The 13917-nt window shown below is 35.0% G+C and overlaps 1 protein-coding gene across 4 annotated transcripts in view; it reads right to left on the bottom strand.

The window, feature by feature from the left end:
• PCB (Pyruvate carboxylase) overlaps positions 1–13917 on the bottom strand; it is a 35792-nt gene that overhangs the window by 7085 nt on the left and 14790 nt on the right. For 2 of the 4 annotated variants that reach the window (XM_076120985.1, XM_076120984.1), the window contains exons 3-16: positions 8528–8673; positions 7471–7611; positions 7022–7137; positions 6658–6752; positions 6090–6258; positions 5606–5712; positions 5128–5252; positions 4494–4703; positions 4050–4140; positions 3547–3682; positions 3041–3223; positions 2003–2053; positions 889–1138; positions 348–495 (exon numbers count right to left, since the gene is read on the bottom strand). In XM_076120985.1, coding sequence (XP_075977100.1) covers positions 348–495; positions 889–1138; positions 2003–2053; positions 3041–3223; positions 3547–3682; positions 4050–4140; positions 4494–4703; positions 5128–5252; positions 5606–5712; positions 6090–6258; positions 6658–6752; positions 7022–7137; positions 7471–7611; positions 8528–8673 — 1968 coding nt within the window. Of the gene's footprint in view, positions 1–347; positions 496–888; positions 1139–2002; positions 2054–2682; positions 2701–3040; positions 3224–3546; positions 3683–4049; positions 4141–4493; positions 4704–5127; positions 5253–5605; positions 5713–6089; positions 6259–6657; positions 6753–7021; positions 7138–7470; positions 7612–8527; positions 8674–13917 lie in introns of all 4 variants that reach the window. The other 2 variants (XM_076120986.1, XM_076120987.1) reach the window with 2 other exon arrangements.

The following is a 13917-nucleotide window of genomic DNA, read 5'->3' as shown; positions in this document are numbered from 1 at the left end:
CTTTAACAACACTATAATCAATCTGTTTGTGTCTCTCATAATACGTCCCTTACTATCATATTGACATAAAGCCGGTACTGTGTTTTCTAGACATTATTCGTAACTCACAGATTTTTTTCCACGTATAAGTCCCGCATTTACCCAGGAAATAAAATGATTGACTGATAATCATTCATTTACATAAGTTAATATTCTTAATAATGCTCTCTCAAGAATACACGTACAAAATTTAGAAACTGCCTAAATTGGAAGTCAAATCCTAGACACTGATTGATAATCGCTTACATACCACCCGTCCTACAGAGATTATTTCATTAGGTACAGGTACAATAAACTCGTATACTCACAGCCATATCACAGAACTTGAAGACAACATTGTCAGGGTAGTTGGTGTATCCGACCGCGTTGGCGCCACGCAACAACATCTGGAACGGGATGTTGGGGATCATCGCACGCATGTCGCGGAGCCGCTCCCATGGGCACTCGTGCAAGAACCTACAATGAGTATAAATAAATAAGTATTTTGTGTTACGTATTACGGATACGTGGGTATACGTATTTGCGTATACGTCTAATGTGCGTATACGTGCGTTCTTTATACAAAATGTAAGTTTTTTATTACTTCTATAGTCTGATGTCATGCAATAATGTTGTTCTGTGATTCTTTTGTTTTTATGTCTAGAAAAAATAGTTGTAGATTTTAATATCTTTTCTTCATATATCAACATGATTAGTTTTTACCATTAATAAAAATATATTTTGAACACAAAAACATGTCAGTGATAGGACAAATACATGAAAATAACATGTATTTATCCTATCACTGACATGTTTCTCATCTTCAATTTATTAATTTACTTTTTATAAAAAGAAGAAATCCTTGCTCACCTCAAAGCAACATCAAAAGTAGCTCCTCCCCAGTTCTCCAGCGAATACAGGTTACTAAAGTTATGTGCCACATACGGGCTCACAGCCAGCAGATCATGGGTCCTAACCCTGGTAGCTAACAGGGACTGGTGAGCATCTCTGTAAGTAGTGTCCATGAGAAGTAGACCCTTGTTCTGACGGACTGCTTTAGCGAAAGCCTCAGGTCCTCCCTCGTTTAGAATCTGCTTGAAACCTCTTGGTGGTTGTACGGCTGTAAATTAATCCTTTGTTATAGATTCAGCGGTGAAATGGGGTTAAGCGAGTGATTGGAGTGATATATTGTGATTTTGGTTAAGTAAAAATTGATACCCAAATACGTTGTAAGTTTTTCACGCGAATTAATTTACTTAAATTTGTCTTTCGCGTTTAAGTGTTGGGTACAATAAAATTTGTAATTCCGTGTTTGTGATTGGCTTCTTAGTACCCACATACAACTAGAGCGGTAAGCTCGAAGCCCTAGCCTGTCTCCCCAGTCCCCGGGGGAACCCTTTTCCACTAGTAAGGAACTAATTAGTATCCTAAATTGAATTATTCTTAGTAAAATGGGCAACTGGTTTTGGGGGGTATGGGTTAAATCCAATGAAAAGTTTTGTTTTCGACTTTGTTGCGACATGTAATGCAACATGCAAAGGCAACAAATTTTAATTTGTTAGAATTTTATTCAACACATTGGTTTATGAATTAATTGTAAATCCAAAAGTTAAAATGTATGTGGAGATACTGATCTTTTAGTATTTTTGTTAAAAGCCTTTAGTTAGGGTCACTTTCAGAATTCAGTTAAGAATGTGTATTTTTTCAGTCTAAACTAATTTATTCTAAAAAAACTAGCACTCGTCTATCAAAAACTTAAAGCTAGACTTTACGACCGTTGCGTCATATTATTATTTCGTCGTCATCGTAATTTAAATTGAAATAAATAAATAAAATATTTTGTTACCAGAACAAATAAAAAGCGGACATAAATATAAAAATTATTAATCACATTTGTATATTAGAACAATTTGAAAAAAACCGCTACCGTTTCGGAAAAAAAAGCTTAAAAAAATCGATAAATAAATTTAAAAAATAACCTCACCTGTATTTTCCCCTGTTAGTTCTTGTCGTTTAATAGCCTCTGGGGAAAGGTCTGAAAAATATGTTAAGTGAATAATGAAAGTGCGGGAATGCATGACGTGCAAATTAAATAAAAAAAATGGCATGAATTCCAAAAAAAGAGAAAAAAAAACATCGATTGTACTACTCCTGTGAGTTTCAATACAGGATTTAACATAGAACGGTAATTTTTTTACCATAATTTTGAAGGTGAAGTATGAAATTTTAGTCATAATGTATATAAATTATTAACATAGAATTTATTTTGTTTCGATATCCCGTGCTCCAATGGCATGAGTCGTGTTCCCAATTATTATTTGGAAGGAAAAGCTTGGTAGTAATATTTCGAAACTTATATAACTTTTGTACGTTTTTTGGTACTTTTCAGTGCAATATAACCAGGATATTTCGAAAGCTAATAACTGAATAACATTTTGAATGGCTATAGTATCCCAAAGAGTACGAAAAAGCGGGTTATTAAAGTTAAATAAGCATCGAAATCACACACAATATTGTTCTAACATAAAATACTGCGTACACATAATAATATAGTTTAATTATCATAATAGTGTATTAGAGGCGAAAGCTGTACTAATAGATATATTGCAAATACATAAAATTGCAAAATAAAAATTAGAAGATCTTAAACATTTCAAAACCTACCATACCCATGTCGTTTGACTGTAAAAAATAAATTCGCCTTTTTATTTCATGTTTAAAACAACGCCTGTAAAATTTCATCCTCCATTGAGCTCCTAAAAAACTGGGATCCACAGATTATTTATGTGTTAAGTGTTGCCATATAGTGTTAATAATTGCCAGTTTTATTAATTGCAATTGATTGACGAACACAATCATGCAAGCTTTTTAAAGCACATCGATTGAGAAGTCCCATATTTTGTTACAGAATCACTCCTCTTATAAACATCAACATGAATTTTTCATCGTTACGAAATACGGAGGGTACCTAAAATGTAGCACAACCTATACACAGACTCCAATAAATTGTAATACAACTTACCCAGTGGTACAGGTGGGATATAAGGTTTGACGTCTGCAGGCGGTATTTTAGTGGCCAAAGGTGTTGCAGGGCCATTCACAATGACCTGTCCTAAGTAGTTGAGAATCTTTTGGGCACGGTTTTGGGAAGCCTTGAACATGAAAAGTTGTGGGTTCTCGTCGATGAAGTATGTGTCTACGGCACCTGTCCAAGTAAAATGCAGTCAATGATTAGTATTTTTTTGCATCCAATGTCCATCCAATGTCGTGCGGTGTATAAAACTGAAAGGTCGGTTGACCTTTGTTCAACCGTTGTTTAATTGATTTGGTAACACCCCAACATAGACACACACAAAGCAAAATTGGCTCCTCCACTTATGAGTTATGAAGTCAAAAATTGACATTTTAAACTTAAACTGCCCCGCAATGGCAATGCAATTATTATTGCAATAATTACGGGTTTTATTTACTACATTATCTTCTTGCTTTGATGAATATGAAAACGTATTAATTTAAACGAATTCTTACCATTAAGGAACTTCTGGTTCTCCAATACGTTGAGCAGGAATGGAATGTTAGTCTTCACACCACGGATACGGAATTCACGCAGCGCACGGTTCATTTTAGCGGCTGACGATGGCAGATCGTGTGCGTGCGAGATAACCTAAAAAATTGCAAGTTGACATAATAATTCTTATTATTATAAGTAGTCCTTGTTAAACTACCGAAAAAATTGTTTAAGCCACTTCAAAAGTTGATATAACTGAAATATTGTAGTAATAATAATCGAAAAGTATTTTGCATTTCTTCCATTCCACTTTTAGGGATTCAATATCTTCTAAGTAGTATTTGCGTTACTAATAAGGGGTCGTCCATCTAAAAACTACACGCAGTAAAGATTGCTTACTTAAACCAATCGTTTACCTTTGAGTGCAAGTGGTTATTATTAACCTTTTTAAACATAAAATATTTTCTCAAATTCTAAATAACGTCAGCTTTAGAACTTATTGTATTGTTAAATAAATACTTGCCTTAACGAGAAGCGAGTCGTAGTACGGAGAGATGACAGCGCCAGCATATGTGGAAGCAGAGTCGAGACGAATACCCATACCCTCACCAGATCTAAAAGAATATTATATGTTTTTAGAACACATACACGTGTTTTAGTTTTTTTTTTTGCATAATATATCACAAAATTTATTTTAACGCTAGTGAATAATGTTAAAATAATTCCTTGGTTTCCATTCCTTCTTTGGTTTCGAGATTTAAAAGTTCCTTCAAATATGAGGTGTTTACACCAGAAGCGCATTTTTCTATATTCAAAATCTCGATGATGGCACAGAATTGCCACTCAAGCCATTATTTACTAACTTTCAACTTCTACCCGATTAAGAAAGAAAAAAACAACACCTTCCAATAATTACAGTACCACACTACTATAAACTTAACAACCATGAATATAAAGTGTAAATTACCTGAACACCTCAATCCTGCCGGTACTCGGCTGGAAGTTATTAGCGGGGTCCTCAGTAGTAACTCGGCACTGTATCGCGTACCCTTGCGCGTTGATCTTGTCTTGCGTCAGTCCCATCTCCGGCAGCGTCATACCTTCAGCCACCCGGATCTGAGACTGTACTAGATCTATGCCTGTTACTTCCTCTGTGATTGTGTGTTCTACTTGTAACCTGGGAGAGGGATAAATAGTTTGAAAATGTTGTAATTTATATGCCTTTTTCGATTGCATTTAGATTTTTTGTAATTAAGAGCCATTTAAAGAGATATTGTGATTTAATTACTGGTGTAGGAATATAACAGCGACCGCTAATTTGTAAAAGAAACATATTGGTACATGTAGGTAATATGGTGACTTTTAGAGGACCATTTCGCATAAAATATTTTGATCTTTTTTTGTACAAACCACTTTGTAATGCGTGTCAGTTTACAGCGTAAATTCGCAAATACCCACAAATCCAAAATTTGTATATAATATGTTTTATTAAATCGTTATGATATAAAAAAAATAACGAAAAAGCAGTCTAATGAACCGCTTACACTACTCAGCACTTTTTTAATCCAGCTTGGATTGTTTATATCTACAATTGTACATACCTAGCATTAACTTCAATGAAGAAAAAGTTGCCTTTGTCATCGAGCAAGAACTCCACGGTACCAGCGTTCTCATAGCCCACGTGTTTCGCTAGATGTACCGCACAGTCCACCATCTTTTGTCTCGTCTGTAAACAATTAAGGAATGGATTAGGTTACAAACTTCATTCAATATTGGTGATTCCTATAAACTCAACAGGTTTTGTTAAAATTTTATTGTGTTGAAGACTGAGAAATCGAGTCAGAATATAAATATGTTTATGAAACAGCTACTCTATATGGTGGCTTACTGAGAACTACGTACCACCCGAAATGTGTTTTAGACCCATACTTTCTATTTCCACAAAGAAAAGCTGTACAAATAGAAATTATAATATATTTTAATATAAAAGATTTTTAGGTTTTTAGCTGAATAACGAGTTTTCACTGCATCGCCTCTAATGGTTTTTGTATGACTTTAAGATCAAATAGAAACCCTTACCTCGGGAGCCAAGTGTGGTGCAGGAGCAATCTCCACGACTTTCTGGTGCCGTCTCTGTACGGAACAGTCACGTTCGTACAAGTGTACTACATTACCGGCCTTGTCACCTGTAATTAGAAATATTTTAAGATATCAATACTTATTTAATTTGAAGCGTTATTCGTTTTTTTATAGCACTTAAGAAGGTCATGGAGTGCTCTAACGGACTGAGAAGATTTAAAATAAAAACAAAAGTTCAGAAGAACAGAATTATTTATCCTTTGATTGATACTTATTGTAAGTTCAATTTTAAAGTGATCAATAATTTAACAATGATTGGAACTAAATATTGGAAATTGGAATTAATTATTACTGTAGTATTATCACCTCAGATTAAGACCGTTTACTTTTTAAAAACTTCTGTAGGTGACTGTTTAGCCAAACTCTAGAAGAACGAATCTAGAAGAAATCTCTTTCAACTTCAATAATAGTACATTTAACTTACCCAACAGCTGCACTTCAATATGTCTCGGTCGTTCAATAAACCTCTCAATGAACATGGAGCCGTTGCCGAAAGCACCCAGCGCTTCAGACGAGGCGCGCTCGAACGATGACTCCACCTCACTCATCTCACGCACCACACGCATACCGCGACCGCCACCGCCGTACGCAGCCTAGACATAAAGAAATTATATATTGTTACAAAAGTAAATAGAAAAATAGAGAATGTAATGTATGGATGTGAGTGAGGCAAAGGGAGTTTGTAAGGATCGTACGTTATTTGTTACGTACGTTTGGCCTACCGCTATGGGAAAAAGGCGTTATATCATATATATGTGATAGAGAATGTCGTATGGTACCTATTAGTTGGAATAACCTTCTATAACCACAAGCGAAACATTGAACTAGACTTCAGGGACTTGGGGACAGTCTAGAAGATATGGTCTTTGTAAGTAGACTGTATGATATAAAATCCCGTAGAAAATTTATTGTGACTAGCTCATAACTTCGAAATGATCATTATTACATATTTTATATAAAAAAAAAAACATTTATTTTAAAATATAGTTTACCTTGAATATAACTGGAAGACCATGTTGTTTGCAGAATTCCATAGCCTCTTCTTTCGTCGTCACCGGTCCGTCAGTACCGGGGACGATTGGCACCTCTATAAGAAAATTACATTTCAGTATTTTATCATAAGTAAAGACGTTTTAAAACGTTCATAGATCCTTGCGCTCGTCGGTTGGTAAAGGATCAGGATGTTAAGGAGCTTTTGCGTGTACATTCCAGAGATGGGTGACCGTGTAAAACTATTTAAAAAGTCGAAACTTGAAGAACTTTGACACCAGGTTAACTATTAATCATACAGTAAATAAAAATATAAGAAAAGTTCTAAATGCCCTTTTTCTTTGTTTGAAAATAAGAGTAACTTACTAGCTTCAATAGCAGCCTTCCTGGCGGCAACTTTGTCACCCATCTGTTGTACCACGAAGGGAGACGGACCGATGAATCTGAGACCCGCATTGATGATGGCTTGTGCGAAGTCTGACCTGAAAGAATAACAAAATATTAGTCACTAAATTCTTAAATAAAACTTTTTATTGAGACGAATCTAAGCAACAAAACGATATACTATGTGTCACTACGAAAATTATTTTGGAAGTTAATGATTATCGAAGTAGAAACATGTCTTCGCTGCGACTCTCCAATAACTGGTCTACGCATTTGGTAAATAGAATTTTGACGTTTGGCCATCCTAGAGCACAATAGTTTAAAGTTCTTCTTTATATTTCAGCTTTTGGCATTGGCACCGCATTCGTTCTTACCGTATCCCCCCGTGTTACTTATAGTTTAATTAGGTAGGTAATAGATAGATTTCTTACCTTTCAGACAATAGACCATAACCAGGATGCACGGCGTCGACGTCATTTTCTTTAGCTACTCTGATGATTTCTGGAATGCTGAGGTACGCTTCAACTGGAGGTAATCCTTTACCGACCATGTATGATTCATCAGCCTTTTGTCTGTAAACAAACATTGGTATGCATTTATAAACATAGGAAGAAAAATTAAGAACTCTATGACATTAATTTATATGGTGTTTATTTGATATCGTCGGCCAATAAGTACTACGATAGATATGAGATTTTCGCTCTAGTTTTAAATTGCAACCAGGAGTTTAGTAGGAGGTAATTGAAAAGACGTAATATAACTATCTGTATCGGAAAGGTATCTACGTTTAATGCTTCAACGCAGTGATTTCTAAGGAAAGTATACGTACAGATAATAATTTTCATTCAACACTCTTCTTTTTTTTCAATAACGAATGAATAAAATAAAAACCTTTCAAAGCAGGTCTTTGTACCCTCATCTGGCGAAGTTCTTAGAAACGCTCGAAGGAACACAATTCTTACGTAGACTATTTCATTATAAAACTAATACGCAATTTAGATGAACGATGTGCTCTGCTTTACTTAAGGTATTTTATCTCCAGGGCGTTATGCTATGTAATTATTAAGTAGTTTGTTGAAGAAACAAATAAAATATGAAGTCACACTACTTTTTGAAAAGGCTTCATTGTTACAAGAAAAATATTTTATTAACTAAGGCTCTGATCTGCAAATTAACATAAAACCACTTATTTTATGCAAAATCCGGTTCATAACCCTTTGGGGGTAATCCTTTTAGGAAAGCATTTTTAGGAGTAATGGTTCAATGACATCAGTCTTTCAGATGTTTTCTTTTTCTTTGCCTTGTCTCTATCACAAATTAAGTGTAGTCGGCACAGCATGTTTTCTTTCTCGTAAACATGCTGTCAAAAGATGTGGCTGACGTTATTATAACCGACTTTTCTCACTTCATTCCTCTTCGGGATTGATTTTCCATACACGTTTATTTTATAAGTCAACGAATAAATATTAGTAGTTCTACATAGTTTACCTGTGCATCTGCAATTTGTCCTGTTCGCTGTAAATGGCGACGGACCGGATGCCCAGCTCGGTACATGCTCGGAACACTCTGATCGCGATCTCTCCTCTGTTGGCCACCAGCACGCTCCTGATCGGCTTGTATTCCACCTTCGAGTCCTGGAACAAGATAGAATATGGTTTAGAGAAATAACATCACTTAGACGAAAGATTATTTTTGCTTTGACACGCTAAAATTTACCGTAGATAGAAAACTGAAATGATTGGTAGATAAATAAAATGAGTAGTGGAATTAAGATGGAAAAACGCAGTTTGTGTAAAACTAATAACTTAGAACTTCTACCACAGTGTAGGTACCTATATTGTTTTTACTTAAATCAAGAGGAGTAGGATAACGGTCGAAATGGAAATAAAAATATACCTATCGACAACTTTGAGGATGTTTTGGACAAATCCAAAATGATTTGCTAAATATTCTGCGGTCAACGACACACACCTACCTACATATAATATTATTATACTGTTTGATTTTCTTATTAGTAAGTTCTACAACTTTTTAAACATGGTAATTAGATTATATCGTTTCAATTAATGTCCTTAGCTATGTACACTCGACACCATTTAGCCTTTTCGTTAGCTTACCTATTAGTTGGTTTTCAGAATTTTAGTAAAGGTTATAGAATAATATCATTCAATTTAGTGTAGCTACTCGATACCCATACCGGACACAAATTTTGCACACGCAAACGTTGAATTTTTCTGTTACCTACACACTATGTATTAGTTATTAGTTTTTGAGGATAACATCAAAGTCCACGGACATTGTCCTTAACACACAAACAATGCTTATCATAAGGATTATTTGTGTTTATTTGATAACATATTTTCGTTTACAACTTCGGACTTACGAATAAATTGACACACCCTGAGATAAGTATAGTATATACTTATAGTATAGTATATACTTATCTGATTTGTCACGGTCAAAATAACAGGCAACAATTAATATTTCTATAGTCTATGTTGTGCTGGAACATAAGCTACAACCCTGCTAAGTTCTATCAAAATCCGTTCAGAAGTTTTAGCGTGATGTAGTAACAAACATATATCCAAACATCGAAACTTTACTATGTTCAACAGGCGTTTGTACGCGACTTTGCCCTCATTAAAAGATTTTCCGGAAATCAAAGGTAATAAATTAATCTGCCTATGAAAATCCGTTCAGTAGTTTTGGCGACATTGAGTGACAAACATCCAAACTTTCGCATTTATAATATTAGTACGGTAAAGTTTAGATATAATATAAGTAGGTACAGTAATAAACATAAATTCGCACATTGTTTATCGGTTATCAACATTTAGTGAACTATGAATCGTTGATATAGATAGGGTTGCCAGTAGCCGCTGGTAGCTAGATAAAGCCGGTCTTTGTTAAGCCAAATATTTGCAAGTTATGATAGTGCAGGCTTTTGACTTATTTGACAATGAATTATGAACATGTAGATAAATCGATGAGTTTACAAAAACTGGTCCTGCGGGCTTATCACGTATCTCAGTTGACAGCTAGTGTACGTCACATTGATGGTCATTATTCAGTACATTGCTGCTTTGACGTAACGTGCTAACCACAGTATTCTAAGGGAGAAAACAATGTACAGGGTAGTGTCTTTCAAATATTTGACAACTGAGATACGTGATAGCCCCCCTGGTCAGTAAATTGCATACGCAACATGTGAAAATTAAATAAGTGTTTCATTCAGAATTAACGATAATTCGTGTAGTAGTTTTATTTTTTTTACTGTCTCGGTGGCGTAGTGGGTAAGATGGCCACGCCACTACCATTGCGTTCGGTTGTCGTGGCTTCGATTCCCACACACAGATAATTGTTTACGGGTCTGTGTGTACTTGGTGTCCGTTGTTTGTAAAACGTCCCCGCTACACGAGCAATTCTCAGTGCGAGAGTTGTCTTTCTTTTTAAACTTGCCATACCACATTGCCATACATTTTGTTGTGTTTGTCAGCCCTAGGCCAACGCGACGATCAAACGCTCATCTATCGGTTATTGTACTTTGATAGAGATCGTATAATCAGCTCCTTGTTTTATCCGACGATACATTCATAATGAATTACTTAAGAGTCTGTAATGTAATTGAGCCAGTCTGTCGCCGCTAACTACAGCAAGAGTGTACCTTAATAAAAGGGCAACTCAAACGTACGGTCAAAACTAGAACCCATCATAAATAAATATAATATTACTAGCTGACCCGGCAAACGTTGTTTTGCCATAAAAATTAAAAAAAAGTGTCACTTAGGGGCATGAAAAATAGATGTTGGCCGATTCTCAGACCTACTCAATATGCTCACATAGTTTAATGAGAATCGGTCAAGCCGTTTCGGAGGAGTACGGTAACGAAAACTGTGACGCGAGAATTTTATAATTAGATATTAAAGGTCTGTTTATCTGTACATGATTAGATAAGTGCCAAATTCTGTCTGCCTCTCAAATTATTCAACAATACGCAGTTTTGTTGAAAAACTCGAGATTAAAAGTGTTAAATTCCAGATCAAACACAGACTAATTTTCTTTCCAAAAGACCCCTTTACAAAGGAATAATTTGGCAGTCAAAGTAAATTTATTTGACTCTGAGTAAACAACAAAAGGTAAACAATTCACAGAGTGAACTATTTTCGTTCACAAACACAGCGATAGCATCAAACAACAGGTTTGTTATGAAGATGCCAAATACGATAAGTGAAAAGATGAATCCTTGCGATATTGTTTATCTAATATAATGATGATTATACTATTACTATGATAAAACGTAATGATGACATTTGTTAAGGGAAAAAGGGTGTGTTCGTGGACCCGCCTTAAGTAGCAAAATTTTCTAAGGATATACCTAATGAATGTATGTATGTTTTGTTACTCTTTCAAACAAAAACTACTACTCATTGATTTTTTTGACATTTGGAATACAGTTTAGTAATAAGCTGGATTAACATTCATTTTCCTCCTATCCCGAGTGATTTTGGAAAATCTACGTTATTTAGATATAGTAGAAATGCATCACTCAGCTTGTGGCTATTTGACATAGACATTGTTAGCATGATTACTATCGCATATTAATATATATTACAACACTTTCAATTTACAACTCACCATAATTTATTTTGAATTAATAGTAACTCTGATTTAATTAATTCGAACAGTATGTTTACATATTCTCATCAGCGCTTATCACCGGCAAAATTTCATCAGTATCGGTCTAGCGGTTTTGTAGATTACTTCGTACACACAAACATAGTAATATTGGCACATCTTTTTACATCACTCCTGATAACTGTTATCGAGTTATTGTATTACGTACGTAACTGATACAATTGTGAAAATGTTTACATTTCAATACAAAAAAGTTATTTTAACTTAATCTTATTAAAAACACGGATTTTCTTGTTTTATATTTGAATCGTCATACGTACGTATAAGTCACAGAATACTGATAAATGAATTATGCAAGTTTGGTCAAATTTAACAAGAACTTATCCATCATAACAACAATGATACTTGTTCAAACCGTTTTTTACTTTGATTTAATAACTTAGTCCTGTTATTATTTAAAAACGAATTATGTGTTAATTAGTTTCGAACGGGGAAACGTTGCATAGATAAATGTCTAGAGACAGATCACGAGGAGGACTACAATATCATAGGTATATTTGAAATCAATACAAAAAATATTTTCAATGTTTTAGGAAAAGTGCAACTTGGTTGTTAGCACATAGTTCGTAGGAAGTTTATAATCTCGTTTAAAACTTATTTTGATACTATAAATGGCGTAGAATAATCTAAAAATACCGAAAACATTTAGCGCAAGAGTTTCAGTAGCAGCTAGTTATTAAAAACCATTAACCTAGATTCTTCTTCAGACTATACTAATTACAAACAGTAAACTAATAAAACAAATATTTCAAACACTTAAAATCAATGTTTTTCCTCAACGGCGCCTTGCCTTGATTGCCAGTTATTTCCCGTGTTTCATCATTACTTGGTATTGTCATAAATAGTGTCAAGTAGGTGTGATTTGTGAAATGCCCAACGATAAACAAACGGGGGCGTGTTCTGTTTACTAGGATATCGATATGATGTCAGAAGAACGAAGATTATAATATAATGTTCGTGAAAATTTAAACGATGGCTACATTGCGTTTATTTCGGGAATTAAAACAGCGCAAGTTGAGGTGATAAAGCGGTTGGATTTTGTATACTGAGGGACCACGATTGGATGTTTACCTATCGCACTACAAGTTGACATCGGAAATGAAGTTCATTTAATGAACCAACTCCTAACAACACAAACCTTTAAGCATCAGCTTGAAAAGAGTCAGGAAGAGCCAGTGTGTATTAGGTAGACTGTATTGAGTAGAGTGTGTACTGTGTGTAGCCCTCAGATGGCTCAGAGCTTGCAGTCTTTAAGATCACTTAGGTAAGCATACTTTTCTTATTCGAGCCGTACCTAATCACAGTACGAATCCAAGTTTTTGGGGCTTGACGCAGTTATTATGGCATAGTGAAAAAGCCAAAATCATGTGAGTCCATAGCCCACAATGGTATTATGCATTATAGTCTTATCTATACTAATCTATACTAATATTATAAAGCTGAAGAGTTTGTTTGTTTGTTTGTTTGTTTGAACGCGCTAATCTCAGGAACTACTGGTCCGATTTGAAAAATTCTTTCAGTGTTAGATAGTCCATTTATCGAGGAAGGTTATAGGCTATATATCATCACGCTGCGACCAATAGGAGCAGAGAAACAGTAAAAAATGTTACGAAAACGGGAAAAATTTTGACCCATTCTCTCTTATGTGACGCAAGCGAAGTTGCGCGGGTCAGCTAGTGTCCTAATATGTTTGCTTGCGGTTTATGTGAATAACACATGAATTTGTGTACAGTCCGAAGTCCGTAGGAAAATTGCACACAGTTTAACCGCACGAGGGTAATTTACTAACCACGCGACGCTCAAAAGTATGCTATGCAATGCCTAAACAAATAATTTATCAAACTCGACAATCCAAAAGGATTAACAGACTTTATTTATTACAACAAATAAGCTGAGTAATTGTACGATAAGATAATGTTGTGTACAATACAATAATTCTACACGTTCGAAAGACATATGCCGGTGGCTTGGTGACGTCACAATCTCTGTAACAGTAGAAAATCAAAGGAACAAGTGACGCGGGCGGGTAGAAGAGAGCAGATCTCGCCGGCAAACTTTTGAGAAACGAGTTGGTAAACAATTTATCGTACAAACGTACTCGTTGAAGGATAGTTAGATAGCACTCAGTCAAAGTTTGACAGCTTATCTTGAAAGATGATAGGATTAACAAATACTTGATCAGA

Source organism: Anticarsia gemmatalis, chromosome 12 (genome assembly GCF_050436995.1).
Source record: "Anticarsia gemmatalis isolate Benzon Research Colony breed Stoneville strain chromosome 12, ilAntGemm2 primary, whole genome shotgun sequence".
Lineage (NCBI taxonomy): Eukaryota > Metazoa > Arthropoda > Insecta > Lepidoptera > Erebidae > Anticarsia > Anticarsia gemmatalis.
This window is presented reverse-complemented; position numbering and strand designations above follow the sequence as displayed.